Here is a 23,276-nt window from a genome sequence, read left to right on the forward strand (position 1 = left end):
CCCAATGTAACTACTGCCACAGACACAGCTTAGTTTGTAGACGCCGGGGTATTGCATGTCAGAGATCACATCCTTCGCAGATTATGAATGATTTTGGAAATATTTTTGGTGACCCCTGCTATGTATGGCAAGGTGACGGTATTGATTGGGTCCTCAGATGGTTCTTTCTCAGCGGTTGGGGTGATAGCTTTAAGCATTGTGTAGTCTGAATATCCATTCATCTTGAGAGCTTGGTGTACGTGTTCCAGTTCACTGGCTAGGAGATGATGGTCGGAAATACATCGAGCTCTATGGTGTAGAGTTTTGATGAGGGAATTCTTCTGGGATGGATGGTGGTGGGAGTCAGGTTTTAGGTAGGCATCCATATGGGTGGCTTTCCTGTAGACAGTCTCCCATTGAGCCATCTGGTCTCTTTTCGATTAAAACATCCAAGAATGGTAACTTGCCATCCTTTTCCACCTCCATGGTGAATTTGATGGCTGGGTGTATGGAATTGGTTGAGGAACTGGTTCAGAGCTGGTCGGTCACATGGCCAGATGACGAACATGTCATCTGCGTACCTCTTCCACAAGGACGGACATACAGTGCATGCCTGTATGGCATCTGTCACAAATTTTTCCGTGAAAACATCAGCTACAACAAAGTTCGAGGTTGACACGATTGTTATCATTCAGAGTAACAGTCCAATTTCCGACAGCCTAAAATCGGTTCTAGCCAAAGGGTTGAATTTTGCAGTCACCCCTAAACACATCCCAGTTGATGATATAATTGCCCAGGTCTAAGGAGACCTTAAGGGTTTGGGACATATTACTGCAGACGTGGCAAGATCGGAAATCGCTGCAATCCTTAAAAACGCTAAGTCACCTACTAGCAACATCGGTAAGGATGAGCACTTTGAGCTTTCTCAATTCAAAAAGATAGAGCACATCGTCATTCTCTCAGCTGACAAGGGCAATCCCACAGACATCATGGACAAAACCACATACAAGAACAAAATTCAGGACCTACTTAATGATGGTAGCTATACAAAAATCAATGGAGATCCCACCAACTGCCTCGTTAAAAAAAAATAATATCATCACTGATTCGACATCTTTAATCGAACCAACCAAGCGGTTTTCCTTAAAACCCTCTGCTGCTAGATCACCCAGATTGTGAACGATTCGTTCATGAAGCCATCCAGGTAAAGTGGTACCTCGGTATACGTCGTTAATTCGTTCCAGAAGGTAATTTAGACACTAATTACTAAAATGCATACAGAAGCAACGTGACCGCGTTGCTGCCAGCTGCGCTGGTCACGTGGCATGCCTCAACCACGCACGCGCGCGCGCGCCTCGACCCGGGGCTTCACCCTCCATGGGGGCAGCCCCCCACGCCCCCCGCCCCTCTCCCCAACGCCGCCCCCGCCCCTCTCCACCCGCTCCTCTCCCCCACGCCCCCCGCTCCTATCTGCCACGCCCCCTGCCCATCTCCCCCATGCCCCCCGCTCCTCTCCCCCACGTCCCCCGCCTCTCTCCCCTCTCCCCCACGCCATCCCGCCCCTCTCGCTTTGTTTCAGTCATGAACGGGGCATACGCGGGTACTGTACGCGGTGACTCATCCCGACCCATACAAGTTCTAGCAAGCGCGTCGTATCCCAAGCAAGACGTCGTATCCCAAGACATTTTTTCTCGTAAAACACGATATATACCAATTTCGACGTATTCCAAAGTGGTCGTATACCGAGGTACCACTGTATATAGACACAGACACAATTTCAACCGAGAAAATGGGTACAGACTGACTAATCATTGGAAGGACGTTATTAACCAGTTTATGTCATAACTGGCCGTGATGTTTCCATCCTACCTTCCGATGTTAGTTGTTATTTTCGACTCTCTGATTTTACTTTAACAGGTTAAATGTCTCACACTAACACAGACACCGTCGCTCGCGTCCTCGTCGTGGCGGCGGCTCTGCGATCTTACATTGACATGCTAATCTCTCACATTACAATAGCCACCTCTGCACCCTTGGCGTGGAAGTCGCCCTCCGATCTTACAATAACATGCAAATTTCTCACTTTAACATCACTAGCCCCGCCCACTTCTTTATGACCCTTGGGCTACATCAGCAGGAAACGACCACAGTCAGCATGCAATGCTGTAGTAATAGCAGGATACCACCACAGTCAGCATGCAATGCTGTAGTCATAGCAGGATACCACCACAGTTAGCATCGCAATGCTGTAGTCATATCAGGATACCACCACAGTCAGGATGCAATGCTGTAATCATAGCAGGATACCACCACAGTCAGTATGCAATGCTGTAGTCATAGCAGGATATCACCATAGTCAGCATGCACTGCTATAGTCATAGCAGGATACAACCACAGTCAGAATGCAATGCTGAAGTCATAGCAGGATACCACTGCAGTCAGTATGCAATGCTGTAGTCATAGCAGGATACCACCACAGTCAGCATGCAATGCTGTAGTCATAGCAGGATACCACCACAGTCAGCATGCAATGCTGTAGTCATAGCAGGATACCACCACAGTCAGCATGCAATGCTCTAGTCATAGCAGGATACAACCACAGTCAGCATGCAATGCTTTAGTCATAGCAGGATACCACCGCAGTCAGTATGAAATGCTGAAGTCATAGCAGGATACCACTGCAGTCAGTATGCAATGCTGTAGTCATAGCAGGATACCACCACAGTCAGCATGCAATGCTGTAGTCATAGCAGGATACCACCACAGTCAGTATGCAATGCTGTAGTCATAGCAGGATACCACCACAGTCAGCATGCAATGCTGTAGTCATAGCAGGATACAACCACAGTCAGCATGCAATGCTGTAGTCATAGCAGGATACCACCGCAGTCAGTATGCAATGCTGATGTCATAGCAGGATACCACTGCAGTCAGTATGCAATGCTGTAGTCATAGCAGGATACCACCACAGTCAGCATGCAATGCTGTAGTCATAGCAGGATACCACCACAGTCAGCATGAAATGCTGTAGTCATAGCAAGATACCACCACAGTGAGCATGCACTGCTATAGTCATAGCAGGATACAACCACAGTCAGCATGCAATGCTCTAGTTATAGCAGGATACCACCGCAGTCAGTATGCAATGCTGTAGTCATAGCAGGATACCACCGCAGTCAGTATGCAATGCTCTAGTCATAGCAGGATACCACCGCAGTCAGTATGCAATGCTGTAGTCATAGCAGGATACCACCGCAGTCAGTATGCAATGCTCTAGTCATAGCAGGATACCACCACCATCAGTATGCAATGCTGTAGTCATAGCAGGATACCACTGCAGTCAGTATGCAATGCTGTAGTCATAGCAGGATACCACCACAGTGAGCATGCACTGCTATAGTCATAGCAGGATACCACCACAGTCAGCATGCAATGCTGTAGTCATAGCAGGATACCACCACAGTCAGCATGTAATGCTGTAGTCATAGCAGGATACCACCACAGTCAGCATACAATGCTGTAGTCATAGCAGGATAACACCACAGTCAGCATGTAATGCTTGAGTCATAGCAGGAAACGACCACAGTCAGCATGCAATGCTGTAGTAATAGCAGGATACCACCACAGTCAGCATGCAATGCTGTAGTCATAGCAGGATACCACCACAGTTAGCATCGCAATGCTGTAGTCATAGCAGGATACCACTACAGTCAGGATGCAATGCTGTAATCATAGCAGGATACCACCACAGTCAGTATGCAATGCTGTAGTCATAGCAGGATATCACCATAGTCAGCATGCACTGCTATAGTCATAGCAGGATACAACCACAGTCAGAATGCAATGCTGAAGTCATAGCAGGATACCACCGCAGTCAGTATGCAATGCTGTAGTCATAGCAGGATACCACCACAGTCAGCATACAATGCTATAGTCATAGCAGGATACCACCACTCAACATGCAATGCTGTAGTCATAGCAGGATACCACCACAGTCAGCATGCAATGCTGTAGTCATAGCAGGATACCACCACAGTTAGTATGCAATGCTGTAGTCATAGCAGGATACCACCTGTCAGCATGCAATGCTGTAGTGATAGCAGGTATTACCACAGTCAGTATGCACTGCTCTAGGGAAAGCAGGTCCCACCAAAAGTAGGTATGCACCATATTATTGGTTCTTTCAGTAAAGTCACGTAGAAGGGAAATAATAAAATAATAAACATCAAACATAATATAATAAAATTCTCACGTTTAGGCCACAACGCAAGCAGCCGTCCTCAGGTGAAGAAACAGAGCTGTCGGAAAGACAGCGTCCTAACGAACACTGCTAAGCTTGGCAGCGTATTTTAAATTGGGTGGGAGGAGGAGAGCGTCTTGATGAAGAAGTTTACATAACAGAGGAATTTAGCATGTTTATGACAAATGCAGATATGGGATTATTCACTCCTTGTGGAATGTGTAGGCAGGTGGGGGGTCTCAAAGTCATATTATGTTAGTGTATCATGTAGGATTGGCAATAATAAAGGGAGATACAATTTTAATAAGAAAGAACTGCAACAGCCCAAACCACCGCGTATCAAGCTAGTGCATTATGTGGAAAATAAAAAAGGGAGTTTCTAAAGAACTATACATACCCTACTACCATGCAATAAACCGATGTGAAAAAAATAAATATAAACTACATCAATATAATCAATGTACTCAATATACTCTCCAATAATCTGAGCTGTTAACATTAAGTAACTGGGTATACACTACACTATATAATGACTACCGTGTAGTAAACTGATAAAAAACTAAAATATAAACTACATCAATATAATCAATATACTCAATATACTCTCCAATAAGCTGAGGTTACATATCAGCGGAGGAATTTAGTATATTGACGCTAAGCAACTGCAACTACCCTACTACTAACAAAAAGTCATTATACATTACAATTTTACGTCACAAAAAATATATGCCTCCAACTAAACTTTTTTCTACATCACACGACTATACCCATCATATTTAGTCAGTATAGTCGTGTGATGTAGAAAATGGCATGTCATGTTCAAGTGATGAGCTCAATTCATGTCACTTTCAAGTGATGAGTACACTGCATGTCCCGTCCAAGTGATGAGCTCACTGCATATCACATTCAAGTGGCGAGCTCACTGCATGTCTTATTCACGTAACGAGCACACTGCATATCATTAAAGTGGCGAGCTCACTGCATGTCACATTCAAGTGGCGAGCTCACTGCATGTCACATTCAAGTGATGAGCGCACTGCATGTCACTTTCAAGTGGTGAGCTCATTGCATGTCACTTTCAAGTGATGAGCTCACTGCATGTCACATTCAAGTGTTGAGCTCACTGCATGTCACATTCAAGTGATGAGCTCACTGCATGTCCCATTCATTCATGTGATGAGCTCCCTGCATGTCACATTCAAGTGATGAGCGCACTGCATGACGTTCAAGTGGTCAGTGCACTACATGTCACATTCAAGTGTTGAGCTCACTGCAAGTCACATTCAAGTGGTGAGCTCACTGCATGTCACATTCAAGTGGCGAACTCACTGCATGTCACATTCAAATGATGAGCGCACTGCATGTCACATTCAAGTGGTCAGTGCACTACATGTTACATTCAAGTGTTGAGCTCACTGCGTGTCACATTCAAGTGATGAGCTCACTGCATGTCCCATTCATTCATGTGATGAGCTCCCTGCATGTCACATTCAAGTGATGAGCTCACTGCATGTCACACTCAAGTGATGAGCGCACTGCATCTCACATTCAAGTGATAAGCTCACTGCTCGTCACATTCAAGTGATGAGCTCCTCCCCTGCACGTAGCGTGGCAACCCATGGCACCTGTTGAGTCTGGGTTCCTGCGAGGAGGTGGGAGGTGGAGGAGGTTGAGGTGGAACTGGTGGTGGAGGAGGTGGACCCCTGACAAGGCCATTTTACCCCACCCTACCTGGCCATTATAACCCCACTCTCACTGGCCATTATAACCCCACCCTACCTGGCCATTATGAACCCACCCTACCAGCCTATTATAAACCCCAGTGACACGACAAATATGGACCCAGAACCCACACATCACTGACAACTATCACGATTGGTAATACCCCTAGACAACAAAGCCGAGTCTAATTAGCGTAATTGCATAAATTGACATAATTACCTAATTTTGTAAAATTACACCTTTTGCATTTTTCATTTCATTTTTATTATTTTTCAAGACAATATATACAACAATCCTGACCCTGATGCCTGTTGTATATTTGGAGTTCGCATGTTTCTCTCACTCTCCCCTTCGTTGTGATTTTTTGCCCGGCTCCTGTTTGTCACTCCACATTTATAGTTGCTGATATAAATTGACACGTAAAATGCCACTTAATTGGGCAATCATATGTGGCCAGGTTACGTCTGAAAAAGAGATATATCTTATGGGCCTTACCTGGTAAAATAAACAAATAAGCAGGTGGCTAGGTGAGTGATTGAATGAGAGAGTGGCTGAGTGATTGAGTGGTTGAGGGAGTGAGTGGCTGAGTTAGTGAGTGGCTGAGTGAGAGGCTGAATGAGTGAGTGGTTGAGTGAGTGGGTAGCAGAGTGACTAAGCAGCTGAGTGAGTGGCTGGGTGAGTGAGTTGTTGATTGAAAGCTTGAGTACGTGAGTGGTTGAGTGAGTGGCTGAGTGGGTGGCTGAGTGAGTGAGACACGGGAAGCAAGAGGGAGACAGGGGGAGATAGAAGAGTGAGACACGGGGAGAGAAAGGAGACACGGGGAGAGAGAGGAGGGAGACAGGAGGAGGTTGGAGAGGGAAAAGCGGGGAGAGAGAAGAGACACGGAGAAAGATAGGAGGGAAACGCGGGGAGGGAGAGGAGAGAGACACGGCGACATAGAGGAAGGAGACACGGGGAGAGAGAGGAGGAAGACCCTGGGAAAAAAAGAAAGGAGGAGACACGCGGAGGAGGTGAGAGGTAGGAGGAGAGTGCGTGGAGGTGAGAGGGGAGAGATAGGAGGAGAGTGCGTAGAGGAGGCGAGGGCTCCTATAATGATGACTTCAAGGCATGCTGGGAGACAAGTTCATGTGACCCACATAGCACAGGGAGCCATCGCTGTTGGAACTGCATGGGCAGGGAACGTGGCCTCCAACCCACCACCTGCACCAGCCTCACCACCACAAACCAACAACCACAACTAGAACTACAAATTCAACCACAAATGTAACCACAAATGTAACCACAGCCACAACCATACCCAACAACCATAACCACTATAACCACAACTATAACCAAAACCAACTACAATTATAACCACACCCACAACAATAACCACAATTATAGCCATATCTATAACCACAACTCTAAGCACTAAAACCAGACACAACTAAAACCACAACCATGATATAACCACTACAACTATAACCGCATTTCCGGTTATCACAGGTGGCAACATATGGTGCGAAAGAAGTTCAACACACATACAACAACAAAAGACAAAGATTTATTCTATAGCCTATAACAGACTGTTGGGGCAAGTTCTGTTAGCGAGTACCTATGGAGACCCGCAGTGTGGAACACAAGCAGGTGGGTGGCCAGCACTACACCCGACCGTCTTTGTCTCCCGAGTGGCGATGTTTATTACACACCACAACAGGTACTCATTTCAGGCAGAGTCGACGTAGGGGAAGCCCTGGACTGGTTCAAATGATCGTCACTGGTGTTGGCCGTGAGCGGGAATCGAACTTTCTCGGGTCCGTGGCGTGGCGTTCAACCGCTACTCTACTGCTCCCTACACATACAACAACCATGAAAGCCAACATAACCACCTTCACCACAACTATAACCACAAAAACATAACATAACCATCACAACTTGTACCACAATCACAATTATAACCACAACCCCAAGTATAACAACAACAATAACATAACCACAACTGTAACTATAACCATGAAAACCCCAACCTCCACGTACACAACTATAGCCACAAAAAATATACCCCCCACAACCGCAATTATTACCACAACCAAAAGCACCATAACAACCAACATAACCACCTACACCACAACTAAAACCTGAACCACCACTACAACCAGCGATACAACCACAACTATAACCACTGCCACCACATTCAAAACCACCACAACCAACATCACCTCAACCACCACAACCATAACAAGCAACATAACCACAACAACCACATTGATGCTGATACTCTAACACCACCTACACAACCACTTTATCAAGGCTCTATGTATCCGTGTGTCCATGTGTCTCCGTGTCTCCACATGTCCCTGTGGGTGGGTGAATAGATGGGTTAGTGGGTGAGTTGGTGAGTGGGCAAGTGAGTGGGTGGGTGTGTGGGCGATGGAATCGAACCTGCACCTCTGCAGTGCAAGTCCAGTGAGCTAACGACCCGCATGTGGTGGGGTAAAGTGTGGGTACGCCCACCTTGCTCCAAAACGTGGAGATCAGCGTGGAAGAGTAGACCAAATACCCTAATTAGCGGCGTCTAGTGGAGGCCTCCTCCGCCAGCACGCGATTCGCCTCCTTCACAATAAACCCTTCCTTGCAAAGATAAAAAAGTATATTTGACTGATCCCATCAGCCTCTCATCAGCAGCAATGGCTCAACTCGAGCGCCACTCTGGACCGCTTTCAACCTTCAGTGCCTCAGCAGCAGAGCCGGGCTCTGCTTGAACCGATGCCGTGAGCCCAGCAGCTGTTTAGAAGCCTACGGCTGTGGGCCGCCTTTGTCTCTCCTCCACCACTGCTGAGGTGTCCACACCATGCGAGGTTCTCACCTTCAGGCTGAGTCGACCCAGAGGAGGCCCAGGCAGCGAACCGCTTCAGAAGTTGGCGCCACGTTCACCGGCGGAAGCGGAAGTAGAGAGAGCAGCAGAAGCATCGCGTGTGTGGGAGCAGCTGAGGTGTGGATCAGAACTGTGTATTAGTGGTGGTGTGGTAGTAGTGGTGGTGGTGTTCGTGGTGGTGGGGTTGTTAGTGGTAGTGGGGTTGTTATTGGTGGTGGGGTTGTTATTGGTGGTGGGGTTGTTATTGGTGGTGGCGTTGTTAGTGGTGAGGTTGTTGTTAGGAGTGCTCTGTTAAGGCTAAATACGCGGGAGCTTTGTCTTTGGCGGTGTGAGTGGGGGAGGGGGCGTAGAGGGGGGGGGGAAGGTGCTGGGGGGGAGGGGCTCACAGGATATTGCGTCACTGAGGGCGTGATCACCGAGCCCCGCCCCCACTTGCTTCTGTCGATCTTTTTTCTCACATGTGGCGGTAGAGAAGCACCGAGACGACAGAAGCAGCGACTCTCTGGAGGAAGTGAGGAACTGTAGGTGAGTGGTGATGTGAGTGGTGAGGACGTGTGTGTCTGTGTAGTGTACTGGCAGGAGGAGTGGTGGCGTTAGTGGTGTTACTGATAGTGATGGTGGTGTGTTGTGAGTGAGTCGTGACGATGTGAGTTCATGTCAGAATCAGAATATTTATACTGGAGTCAGATGAGCTATACAGCTCTTTCTCACAGATGTCCAGTGTTGTGGGTGAGTGGTAAAGATGTAACCTCGCGTTGATGTGAGTTTCTTATTAATGATGTGGGTCCGTGTTAATGATGTGGGTTTGTGATTTAAAGCTTTCGTGACTGCAGTAATTCATATTCTTAGTTCTTTCGGTAAAGTCACGTTGAAGGGAAACAATAAAATAATAAAATATATATAAAACAATAAAATTCTCACGACGTTTCGACCATAACACAAACGGTCGTCATCAGGTGTGTCTGTTTGCATAAATGTATTTATTTTTAAACGGTGTATTTATTTATTTATAAAAAACGTTAGCACCACGCGCAGCGATTTAGCAGTTTATTTAAAAGTACGAGTCCATCTATGTTCTGAAAAGAGGAGGGGGGAGACGAAACAATCATTGTATGCCGTCTGAAAGCCACTGTAAGCGTGAACAATCAATTAAAACCTGAAATGGTTTATCAAATCTTTCCAATGATTGCTAAGCCAGAATCCATCTTCTCGGTTGAAATTGTCTCTGTGCTTGTATATGTGGATAGCCTCATGAACGAATTTCTCATGGTAGCCAGATGGCTTACAAAGAACCTCTGTCTTGGAAAAGTCAATGTCATGTGAGCCTACTGAATTATAACAATAATCTGCCACGGCCGAGGTGTTGGTCCTACCGTGTTTAAGGTCTCCTTTGTGTTCACGAATGCGGTCCGAGACATGGCGTTTGGTTTCTCCAATGTAACTACTACCACAGAGGCAACTTAGTTTGTAGATATCAGGGTATTGTATGCCCGGAATCATATCTTTTACAGACGGAACCAGATCACGGATTTTATGTAATGTGTTGAAACGGACCTGGATCTTGTGTTTATTCAAGATTTTGGAGATCTTTTTTGTGATCCCCGCAATGTAGGGTAAAGTGATGGTTTTGAAAGGCTCCTCAAGAGGGTACTTCTTCATGGTTTGAGTGATAGCTTTGCAGATTGTATAGTCGGAGTAACCATTAGCCTTAAGAGCTTGGTGTACGTGCTTGAGTTCACTGCCTATGTGTTCCTGGTCGGATATGCATTGGGCTCTATGATACAGAGTCTTGATGAGAGAATTCTTCTGTGATGGATGGTGATGGGAATCCGGTTTCAGATAAGCATTCGTATGGGTAGCTTTCCTGTAGACAGAGTGGCTCATTGAACCATCAGCTCTCTTTTTAATTAGGACATCCAAAAAAGGTAGCTTGCCATCTTTTTCGACTTCCATGGTAAATCTGATGGCTGGGTGTATGGAATTGATGTGGTCGAAGAATTGGTCTAGAGCAGGCCGGCCATGTGGTCAGATGACAAAAGTGTCATCCGCGTACCTCTTCCATAAGGTTGGGCGCAGTGGCAGTCTGGATGGCGTCAGTCTCAAATTTCTCCATGAAAATGTTAGCTATAACCGGAGATAGGGGGGAGCCCATTGGGGTGCCCTCAGTTTGTTTGTAGAAAGTTCCATTCCAAGTGAAGGGCTATCCACATATACAAGCACAGGGACAATTTCAACCGAGAAGATGGATTCTGGCTTAGCATTGGAAAGATTTGATAAACCATTTCAGGTCTTAATTGATTGTTCACGCTTAAAGTGGCTTTCAGACAGCATACATTAAAATTTGTCGTCTCCCCCCTCCTCTTTTCAGAACATAGATGGACTAGTTCTTCTAAATAAACTGCCAAATCGCTGCACGTGGCGCTAACGTTTTTTTTTATAAATAAATAAATACACCATTTGAAAATAAATAAATTCATGCAAACCGACACACCTGATGACGACCGTTTGTGTTATGGTCGAAACGTCGTGAAAATTGTTATTGTTTTATATATTTTTTATTATTTCATTGTTTACCTTCAACGTGACTTTACCGAAAGAACTAAGAAGATGTGGGTTTGTGTTGATGATGTTGGTTCACGGTGAGGATGAGTCTGTGATGTGACGTGACTCGTGTTGTGACGTGGGAAGCAGTGCCGACGTGCACCCTCTACCCTGTGTGATCCTCGCCTTCGTCTCCCGCTCTCCACACAGAGACCCGGACCGTGCGAGAGACGCCGCGAATTATGTGCACTCTGCACTGTTCGGACCGTGTACCAGTCGGAGCGCGGGCGGTGTTGTTGCAGTGAATGCCACGCTGCCCTCCAAGTTCGACTCCCGCTCACGGCCACCAACACTGCTGACGATTACCTCAACCACTCCTGGGCCTCCCCTTGTAGCCATAACGAGCAGCACCTACGAAGACCGGCACGGCACACGACACCAGTGTTGGTGGCCGTGAGCAGGAATCGAACCCCGGGTCGCTAGGTTCATAGCACAGCGCGCTAATCACTACACTACCGCACACACACACAGACACACACAAACACACAGATACACACACAGATACACAGACATACACACAAACACTCAGACACACACACAGACATACAGACACACACAGATGAGACACAACACACATCCGCCCTCGGGCCGTGACGTCACACCCGCTTCCACCCAGTGTGCCGCTAGAGCCACGCTGCAAGCTGCCTGCTGAGGAGCGCCTCTCTGCACGAAGCCTCCTGGAGCCTCTCTCGTAGCAGTCACCATGGAGGCTCACGGGCTGCGCAGTACTTCACGCACCCTCGTGACGCTGCTCGTGGCGAGCTCCGCGTTCCTCGCGTCTGTGCCCACGGAGGAGAAGAATTTCTCCCCTAACTGGCTGGTTAAGCTGAGGGGAGCCTGGGAGGTCCAACTGCCACAGGCCGGACAGCCTCTACCTCTCACCAAAGCGACCGTGGCCGTCCACATCAGCAACCGCCTCACAGGTCACGAAGCCGAGAGGGTGCCTCGAGTCGCTTCCTCTCCCAGCCATGGCATGGAGGTTCCCCAAGGAGGAGGAGAAGACGACGACCCAGCTCCTTCAGGGTGGACGACCTTCATGGAGATGCTGCACAGCGGGCCGGTGGCCATCGCCTACGAGGTGGCGAGCGCGGGGATCACCCTCCTCAGCCTCGGAGTGGCGGCTGAAGAATGCAGTGGTGAGTGCCGACTTCACGCTCACACAGGCCATCAGCGTGGCACCGTGACATACACCACATGCAGAGACACCACACGCAGAGATGCATCACGCGTACAGATCACTCGTGCAGATATAAGAATCTCACTCGCATACACCACACACACAAGTATATATCACATCCACGCACACATCCTAGACAAAGTCGCATATGTCATTTGGAACAAGCAAACACCTTGCTCAATTAAGTATACTTAAAAATTATCCACTGCAACTTTAAGGGTGTTTTTTGTTACTGGCAGCGTGGCATTTGGGACATGTGCTGGACTCAGCTGTCCTTGTGCGGCGTTGGTGAGTTGCGCTGGTGCGGACAGAACAATGTCCCCTAGCCAGTAGAGTCAGAACAATAATATTTTTTAATGGTTGAGGAATCCGATGAGCTATAAAGCTCTTTTTCACAGATGTCCGGTAGGGGCTGGTAAGAACGTTACAACAACAAATACTACAAAAACATGTAATAGTGCAAAGTACAAGAAAGGTTAACAAATCACCCAAACACAAACAAATAAAACTAAACCAGCCCCATCATACTCTTTGGTTCTTTCGGTAAAGTCACGTAGGTATAAAATAAAGTAAATCACGATGTTTCGGGTGCAACACAAGCGTCCATCATCGGGTGGGGAAAGCATGGTCTGCTGCTGAGGCAGACTGATTTATTTGATTTTATACCTACGTGACTTTGCCGAAAGAACCAAAGAGTATGGATTCCTGCAGTCACGAAAGCTTCAAATCAAGAACACCCCCATCATACCAGTCAAAGCCCACTGAGGTACTAACTTATTTTTCAGATGGAACCTGGTCACAAATGAAAGCTCAACCTCGTTGTAAACCGCGCACGCACGTGAGTGCAAACCGCTACTGTAGGCGATTGCGCAGGTATGCGAGCGCTGGGCACCACCAAAAATAGTCGTGTAGGCACGCGCGTGCTGAACAATACTGTAAACGATCGTACAGGTACGGACACCAAGCACGCTCTACTCCTTTATTCGCCGCAAACAGCCGCGTGTGCGCGCGAACACAAAACACTCTCCACCCTCCTCTTCACCCTCCAAAGGAGCACACGAAACAGTTTATTCCCCTACCAGTTATTTTATTTACCGCAAGCAACCCGTTAAGCTACGCGTAATTGTGTGGGTCAGTGGATGTCAGCCTATTCCCCTTGAGATCCTAGACTGTATTTCCTCTGCCTATCGCTCTGCTTTCTACCCTCGATCAAATAGCCCAAACTTACCTCTCTCTCTTACTCACGTGTACTTCCACTCTGCTGCGCTGGAAGCTGTAGAAAAGCGATCAGTAGAGGGTTGAGCCTGGCTGCGCTGAAGTGCATCACGCGGACGTCTCGAACGGCTAACTCCCCTCCTGCGTGGACCGCGATGATCTTGAAGAACTGCCTTGCTACCTGAATCCCCCTCCCTTTATCCCACCTACAACAAAGGAATTTCGCCGTTTCGCTCCCTTGGCCTCCCGTCCAATCAGGGGCTCGGATTTTCCCACCCTTCGATACCCGGATCCCAACTCGGGTGATGTCGCCGCAGTGATCTCTCCGACATCCGCTCTCTGTTCTCCCGCTACCAGTCCACTGACCCGTGCTTGTGTGTGTGTGGTTCCACTCGCGGTGGCTCGATGGCCCTTGCCGTGACCATGCAACTTTAATATTAGGTCCCGGCGCCGCAGTGCATGTCAGCTACAGGGGGAAGATCGCCCAATTTCCCGGCCGCAGGAAACCATGAAGATCGATCCCATTAGGGACTTCTGGAAAAAAAACCTATCGGCCGGGTGACCTCCCCTCCTGGCTCTACGTGGGGCGTGTGTGCGTTCGTGCGGGGGGAGGGGGGGTGGCGAGGGTGCACCGCGTTGGCGTCGGCATCCCCCGGTGGCAGCTTCACGGCGGTGGGCACGGCCTCGGCAGAGCGGCTCTGCTGCGGCGGCCTCACGACTGTGCAGTGGGCAAAACGCGGACGTCTGAGAAGGCACCAGCCCCGGGAGAGTGGCGGGAAATCCGAGGCATCGGTGACGGCGTCGCGGCGGTGGGCACGGCTCCGCTGGAGCGGCTCCGCTGCGGCGGCACCACAGATGACGGTTCCCCAAGATGGAGAATACCCGTCTCCCTCAAGGTGGACGACCTTGATAAAGATGCTGCACAGTGGGCCGGTGGCCATCACTTACGACGTGGAGAGCGCGGGGATCACCATTACCAGCCTAAGAGTCTGGCTGAAGAATCCACTAATAAGAGAGAGAGTATGCTGGCGTCACTGTAACATAGAACATCAGCAGGACACCACAACAGAGACACCACACCCAGAGAGGCATCATGGATATAGATCACTCAGGCAAATGTCATAATCTCACATGCATAGATGACACAAATCAGAATCAGAATATTTATACTGGAAGAATCCGATGAGCTATTAAGCTATTTTTCACAGATGTACAGGAGAGGCAGGTTAGAACGTTACAACAACAAACAATAAAAAATCACACTCACATCCTCGACAAAGTCGCACACATTTATTACAAGCACACATTGTTCATGTTGGTGGATTACAAATAGTTGTCCGATATTTGCCACTGAAAGGCAGGTACAACACTCGTGCTCAATCAATGGTGGTGGTGTGGCAGATGGCAAGTGAAAAAAACATATTTGAGTGGAGTGACCAACAGGGGAAGAAGGAGACTGCAATCTCTTGCCTCTCATAATGATTTTGTTTCCGGTTTTAAACAGAAGTCATCGCAGCGCAGACGAGTTTACCGAAGCCGCTACATGAGAGGAAATTGGCTCGGAGCAAGTGCCACCCCATGAAAATCAAGAGGACCCATAGATCCCTAAAGACTCAACTGGATGGCTGCTCCATGATGAATAGCTCACCAACACTTACCAGCGCACCCACCAACAGCACCACTCCTACCAACACCACCACTCCTACCAACACCACCATTCCTACCAACACCACCATGACAAACCCCACCCCGAAAAACACCGCTATCTCGACTAACACCATCACACTTTTAAATACCAACACCTCTACCAATACTATCCTGACTAACACCACCACCCCTTCCACCCCTACAAACCCTACCAACAGCATTTTCTCCACCTTCACTACCACCCGGACCAACACCATCATCCCAGCTGAGTGTGAGTGGTGTCACCTCATGATAATGGCCCGCATCAATGCCCGCCGCACTAAAATAAGCTCAATTACCCCTACCAGCTCAATCACCAACTCCACCGCTCCTACCAACTCCGCCACTTTGACCAATCCCACGTTTACCAACATTACCTCCTCTACCCTCACTACCACCCCTACCCACATCACCCCAGCTGAGCATGTGTCCAGCCTCATGATCATGAGGGAAAAGAGATCACTCTTCATGGCTGGATGAATGCCTGCTCCACCACTCCTACCAACTCCACCACCTCTACCAACCACACACCTACTAACACTACCTCCTCTACTAACCCAACCCTGACCACCATCACTTCCTCTACCCTCACCACCACTCCTTCCCACATCATCACCCCAGCTGAGCGTGAGTCCCGCCTCGTGATCATGAGGGCAAAGAGACCACTCTTCATGGCCCGGATCAATGCCTGCTCCACCACTCCTACCAACTCCACCACCTTTAGAATCCGCACACCTACCAACACCACCACCCCTCCCAACACCGCTACCCTTACCAAACGCAACTACTCCGACGAACACCACCACTCCTACCAAAACCAACCCTACCAACGCCAACCCTACCAACACCAACCATACCAACACCATTATTCCTACCAACACCACTCCCCCTACCAACACCAACCCTACCAACACCAATCCTACCAACACAATGACTCCTACCAACACGACCACCCCAACCGACACCATCACTCTTTCCAACAACAGCCCTATCAACGCTACCTATCCTACAATTGCCAACTCTATAAACACCTTTACCTCTACCAACACCACCACCACCCCAAATAAGAAATAATACAAAATAAATAACATTCCAACATCGCTGCACCCTTTCCATGTTCCCTCCTTTGTTTACGCGTCATCCATTAAAATAAGTTATTGTTATTTTTTAAGAATAATAGTTACTAAGAATATTGTTTTGTATTAAGTGAAGTCATAATATTGTTCGAAAAGCTGGTTAATGTAGATCCTTTGTCAGTCATTTCTAGATGATTGCCTCGCCTTGCCTACATTCACCTTGGTGACTCAATCACATGCTCAAGGACACGAGTGATATTTTCGGCTAACAGAAGGTGTGAACCTACCTTTACCACCAGCAGTTGGATGGACTGGTGAAGTTGTCTAAACAGAACCATTTATATGCCCGATGTTGATTGCTTCCAATGTGTATGCTTGTGACTGACAGATCTGTGGTGAGCAGAAGTGTAAAGGTTAGCGTGCTGCGCTACGAACCCGGCGACCCGAGTTCAATTTCCACTCATGGCCAACACCAGTGATGATTATCTAAATCGTTACTAGGCCTCCCCTAGGTCGACTCAGTCTCAAATTAGTGCCTGGTGCTCATTTAGCTTAGGCTACCTCACATGCCATGTCAGCCTTCATAAGGCGCTCGCTAACAGCGCTTGCCACAACAGTCTTAAGTCTTTACGGAGGATCTTTGTCTTTGACTGACACATCTGTGGGCTAGAGTGTAGCTTGATTTAGTGTTCATGTGAGGGATGTGCTTTGCCTGCTGCCGCCACTGCGTCTCCGCTCATGTGTGTTTAGCCGTGTCAGTGACGCGCCACGATGTCACTGCTGCTGCTGCTGTCACTGCCACGACCCAGTCGGTGTAGGGTGCTCTGGGACGAACTAAAAAAGTGGCACGAGGATTATTGCTCCTACTTCAGCAGATCAAGAACGGTTCTCATGGAGTCATCAAAATGCACCTGAAACCACTGCTGAGCATCTCAATCACATATGTGAAATGTCACCAGTGGTGTCCGTTGCCCCTGCTGTGAGTGGCGGAGATGTCCGTGAATGGTGATGTCCCTGAGTGGCGGTGGAGTCTTTGTACAATGCGGCTACTGTATTCGTGATGAAATAACCTGAGACGAGCATGCTTGGTGGAGCTCAACAGAAGGTGGTGAGGCAGAGGTGTGAACTGAAAGTTCGAGCTTAAGGCGTGAGCTCAAGGTGTAAGGTCGAGGTATAAGCTGATGTGAGCTGGAGATGCGATCTGGAGGGGAGCACGCGGTGTCCCCATGCTCACAAGCGTCGTGTTGCGGGAGGTGGCCCGAACTAAACTATTTTTATTTACCAAGTAAGGCCCACTGGTCCATGTAGCTCTTTTTCAGACGCGACCTGGTCACAAGGGAGCAGCGGCACTCTGCGCTGTCTTCGCGGAGGGGGTCCAAGGGGCGTTGGGGGGGGCTCTGGGGTGCGGTCACCGCATCGCGCCGCTTTTAGATGCGCTTCTGCGGCCATCTGGACCGCTCTTCCTTCCGATATTTGGAAGCCATTGGAGCTCTGCACTTTTAAATGTCTTTGACAACTCATTTTCTTAGAACCGCTTTTTGTGCTTAGTTTGTTGTCCTTCCCCAGCACCTTCGATTAGCGCGGTTGGCTACGTACGGTGCGATAGAAGTTCAACATACATACATATTCTATGTTAGTGCTGTATTTTGTGCATTGGTGTTGCAGCCAGCCAGAAACCGGCGCGACCAACAATATCCCCAAGCTCTGTGGTCCTACATTGGGATTATTTGTCGATACCGCGTTGGCAGTGGTGCACAAATAACACAAATCACTGAACTCATTCGTTAATACAACGGCTGCCTTAAGAGGAAAATATATCATGGGCGATGTTTCAGGCAATGGGCCCCACTGCATGACATATGTTTGCCCAGCTCCATTCAAGAGCGAGTATACATGTGAGGGGAGAGAACCAACGCGTGTGAGGGGGAAACATTCAATCTCCGAGAGCTGGAAATGTCTCCACTTGCTGCGCTGCCCAGACCCTGGCTAGGCCAGGAGATGGCGACCTCAGCGACCACGGGTAGGAGTTTCACCAAATTTGTGTGGCGATCCACATGTGCACGCACACGTGCACGCACACACACACGCACACACACATAGACTTACACACTCACACACACAGACTCACTCACAGACTCACTCAACAACAACCACCATTCGCCACTAAGTAGGGTGGCGACGTCACCACGACGCTTGTGCAAGGCCATGTGCACCTTGAGGCCACGTGAAGTGTCGAACGCCCGCTGGCAGGAGGTCACCGGGCAGACCCAGGTGCCACGGGTCGACTGAGATGACTGGCTGATGCACCACCTGTGCCCCCTACTGTGCCAACCTGCTGTGCCTTAGTCACCCGGCGCTCCGCTCGTTGTTGTGAGCGTCACTCCTCCGCCCTCCGTTGTTGGAGGGCGACTGCCTCCAACTGCCCAGTAGCGTTCTTCACGAGCCTCCTCCACAGAGGCCGATCTTGACAGCGCTGGTACCAGTCATCGGCAAGTCCACTCAGCTCCACGTCCTCCTGTACCACATCACTCCATCTCTTCTCTAGCCCATGCCGCGCCCGTTTAGCCCCCTCGATCCGACCGAACAAAAGCTGTTTCGGCATGCGGTGGCTGGGCATGCGGGCTACATGACCCAGCCAACACAGCCTTGCCTGCCAGAGGAGCTCACCGATGGGACCTTGCCCAGCTCTTTTGAGGATTTATGAGCTCCTCACACAATCCAGCCTGGTTAAACCCAGGATGGATCGTAGGCAGGCCAGCTTAAATGTTTCCAACCTGCGAAGATGCTCCATTAGGGGGGTCCACGTTTCGCAAGTGTAGAGAAGGAAGGGAATGACCGTGGGCGAGAAGACCCGAAGCTTAATGCGAAGTGACAGACCAGGTAGCTTCCACACAGCGTTACGCAACCGATGAAAAGATATTGCCGCTCACACACTCACTCACACACTCACACAGACACACACACAGACTGACACAAAGATCCCCCGTATATCCTGAACAGACTTTTGGGGCAAGTGCTGTTAGCGAGCAGCTATGCATGGCACACGAGGGGGTGGGCAGCCAGCACCACGCCCGGCCGCCTTTTTCTCCCTAGTGGCGATGTTTACACACAGCACCGCGCTAACCGCTGCACCACCGCTCCCCCGCTGTTACAGTACAGCACTGTCCCCAGGTAAGATGGCCGCCCGCCTCCACGTGACTCGGCGCGCGCACTCGGCACGTGGTGTCATCACCACGTGGTGTCATCACCACGTGGTGTCATCACCACGTGGTGTCATCACCACGTGGTGTCATCACCACGTGGTGTCATCACCACGTGGTGTCATCACCACGTGGTGTCATCACCACGTGGTGTCATCACCACGTGGTGTCATCACCACGTGGTGTCATCACCACGTGGTGTCATCACCACGTGGTGTCATCACCACGTGGTGTCATCACCACGTGGTGTCATCACCACGTGGTGTCATCACCACGTGGTGTCATCACCACGTGGTGTCATCACCACGTGGTGTCATCACCACGTGGTGTCATCACCACGTGGTGTCATCACCACGTGGTGTCATCACCACGTGGTGTCATCACCACGTGGTGTCATCACCACGTGGTGTCATCACCACGTGGTGTCATCACCACGTGGTGTCATCACCACGTGGTGTCATCACCACGTGGTGTCATCACCACGTGGTGTCATCACCACGTGGTGTCATCACCACGTGGTGTCATCACCACGTGGTGTCATCACCACGTGGTGTCATCACCACGTGGTGTCATCACCACGTGGTGTCATCACCACGTGGTGTCATCACCACGTGGTGTCATCACCACGTGGTGTCATCACCACGTGGTGTCATCACCACGTGGTGTCATCACCACGTGGTGTCATCACCACGTGGTGTCATCACCACGTGGTGTCATCACCACGTGGTGTCATCACCACGTGGTGTCATCACCACGTGGTGTCATCACCACGTGGTGTCATCACCACGTGGTGTCATCACCACGTGGTGTCATCACCACGTGGTGTCATCACCACGTGGTGTCATCACCACGTGGTGTCATCACCACGTGGTGTCATCACCACGTGGTGTCATCACCACGTGGTGTCATCACCACGTGGTGTCATCACCACGTGGTGTCATCACCACGTGGTGTCATCACCACGTGGTGTCATCACCACGTGGTGTCATCACCACGTGGTGTCATCACCACGTGGTGTCATCACCACGTGGTGTCATCACCACGTGGTGTCATCACCACGTGGTGTCATCACCACGTGGTGTCATCACCACGTGGTGTCATCACCACGTGGTGTCATCACCACGTGGTGTCATCACCACGTGGTGTCATCACCACGTGGTGTCATCACCACGTGGTGTCATCACCACGTGGTGTCATCACCACGTGGTGTCATCACCACGTGGTGTCATCACCACGTGGTGTCATCACCACGTGGTGTCATCACCACGTGGTGTCATCACCACGTGGTGTCATCACCACGTGGTGTCATCACCACGTGGTGTCATCACCACGTGGTGTCATCACCACGTGGTGTCATCACCACGTGGTGTCATCACCACGTGGTGTCATCACCACGTGGTGTCATCACCACGTGGTGTCATCACCACGTGGTGTCATCACCACGTGGTGTCATCACCACGTGGTGTCATCACCACGTGGTGTCATCACCACGTGGTGTCATCACCACGTGGTGTCATCACCACGTGGTGTCATCACCACGTGGTGTCATCACCACGTGGTGTCATCACCACGTGGTGTCATCACCACGTGGTGTCATCACCACGTGGTGTCATCACCACGTGGTGTCATCACCACGTGGTGTCATCACCACGTGGTGTCATCACCACGTGGTGTCATCACCACGTGGTGTCATCACCACGTGGTGTCATCACCACGTGGTGTCATCACCACGTGGTGTCATCACCACGTGGTGTCATCACCACGTGGTGTCATCACCACGTGGTGTCATCACCACGTGGTGTCATCACCACGTGGTGTCATCACCACGTGGTGTCATCACCACGTGGTGTCACCGAAAGCGCGGTCTCGCGCCATCCCTGCTCACGGAGTCGCTGCCGCATTGGTCTCTGGGCCTCTCGTGTCCAGCGTCTGTCGGTCTCTTGTGACTCTGTGTGCGAGTCGCTGGCTATCTGTAAGGGTCTCTTCTGGGTCTTTGTGCGAGTCTCTGGGTCTCTGTGTGAGGGTCTGGGTCTCTGTGTGAGGGTCTCTGGGCCTGGTGCAAGGAACAAGAAGATGGAGCCTGCCAATGTCCCCCTCTCCTCCACGTGGCGTGGCAATGCAGCCGCTCCCCGCTCGTGTGGGCCAGTGCAGTTGCACCGCCTGCACACGCGGTAGTAGACGCGGTAGCCACTGGTGGTGTACCGCGTGCTCATAATTTTCTGTACTGTATCGTCATTTCCTGAACAGGAACATAAAGGTAGTTGTCTATAGCACACAATACAGGTTTATAGCACATAATACAGTTTTTTTGGTACAATTTTACGTGATCTAACCAAAAAAAACGTGTATTATGGATAATATTTTTCGCGAAAGCCTGCGTGTTAAACAGTTTATAGCACAGCCTGCGTGTTAAACTGTTTAGTCATGCGCTTGTGTTTTAGTGTTGCCCTTGCTCCCAACACTCCGATTAGCACAGTTGGCTACGTTGAAAGAAGTTTAACACGCTACAAGTTATTTTACTTTCTACATCCGTTAATGGAGCAGATCACGGCAAAAATAACAACTAAAGTCTCGAGTAAGGCAATGTGTTATATTCTGTTTTGTCCATGATGACAGTGGCATTGCCCTTGTCGGCTGAGATGACGACAATATCATCCCTCTTTTTTAATTGAGAACTACTCAACGATGGCAGCTATACAAAAATAAAAAGAGATCCCACCAACAGCCTGGTCACCAAAACGAACAAAATGATCTCTGATTCAACAGCATTAATTGATGAGATCAAACAGTTCTCGTTGAAACCCTCTGCTGCCTGACCACCAAGATTATATGGCCTTCCAAAGATACACAAAGAAGATACACCCCTTCGTCCCATCGTCTCTACTATCATCTCCCCCACCTACAAACTGGCACGTTTTCTTGCTGATATACTGCGACCTTTCACTGGAAAAAACACCTCTGCGGTATTAGATTCTACTCACCTGGTATCGACAATCAAAGGCATTTCCCTGTCCCCAGACGACCTGCTTGTCAGTTTTGATGTGGTGTCCTTGTTCACCAAAGTCCCGGTACCTGACACCATCGCTATCATTGAAGACCTGGTTCATCAAGGACTGCATACTGGTGTACCCCCCTTGGTGAGACATTGCTCAACCAACACATACTTCACCTGGAATGGAACTTTCTACAAGCAAACTGAGGGCACCCCAATGGGCTCCCCCCTATCTCCGGTTGTAGCCAACGTATTCATGGAAAAATTTGAAACTGACCCCATCCAGACTGCCACTCTATGCCCGACCTTATGGAAGAGGTACGTTGATGACACCTTTGTCATCTGGCCACATGGCCAGCCTGCTCTAGACGAATTCCGCGACCACATCAATTCCATACACCCAGCCATCAGATTTACCATGGAGGTCGAAAAAGATGGCAAACTACCCTTTTTGGATGTCTTAATTAAAAGGAGACATGATGGTTCAATGAGCCACTCTGTCTACAGGAAAGCTACCCATACAGATGCTTACTT

At 49.4% G+C, this 23,276-nt stretch overlaps 1 protein-coding gene across 1 annotated transcript; it reads left to right on the forward strand.

Annotated features, from left to right (window-relative positions):
• Window positions 1-9,154: 9,154 nt before the first annotated feature.
• LOC142923005 (uncharacterized) lies at window positions 9,155-15,954 on the forward strand. Its single transcript, XM_076063938.1, has 3 exons — window positions 9,155-9,320; window positions 11,547-12,532; window positions 15,293-15,954. The coding sequence occupies exons 2-3, from the start codon at window positions 12,100-12,102 to the stop codon at window positions 15,952-15,954; spliced, it is 1,095 nt and encodes a 364-aa protein (XP_075920053.1). The 5' UTR covers window positions 9,155-9,320; window positions 11,547-12,099.
• Window positions 15,955-23,276: the final 7,322 nt, after the last annotated feature.

This window comes from Petromyzon marinus, unplaced genomic scaffold (genome assembly GCF_048934315.1).
Source record: "Petromyzon marinus isolate PM22_M1 ecotype Great Lakes invasive population unplaced genomic scaffold, UKy_Petmar_22M1.pri1.0 PM_Scaffold_242, whole genome shotgun sequence".
Classification (NCBI taxonomy): Eukaryota; Metazoa; Chordata; class Hyperoartia; order Petromyzontiformes; family Petromyzontidae; genus Petromyzon; species Petromyzon marinus.

What these genes read in the sequence shown, in the direction of transcription:
- LOC142923005 (XM_076063938.1), top strand. Translation starts at nt 12,100, where the DNA reads ATGGAGGCTCACGGGCTGCGCAGTACTTCACGCACCCTCGTGACGCTG. An exon ending in GGCGGCTGAAGAATGCAGTG is followed by an intron (nt 12,533 to 15,292) that starts GTGAGTGCCGAC and finishes GGTTTTAAACAG; the next exon opens with AAGTCATCGCAGCGCAGACG.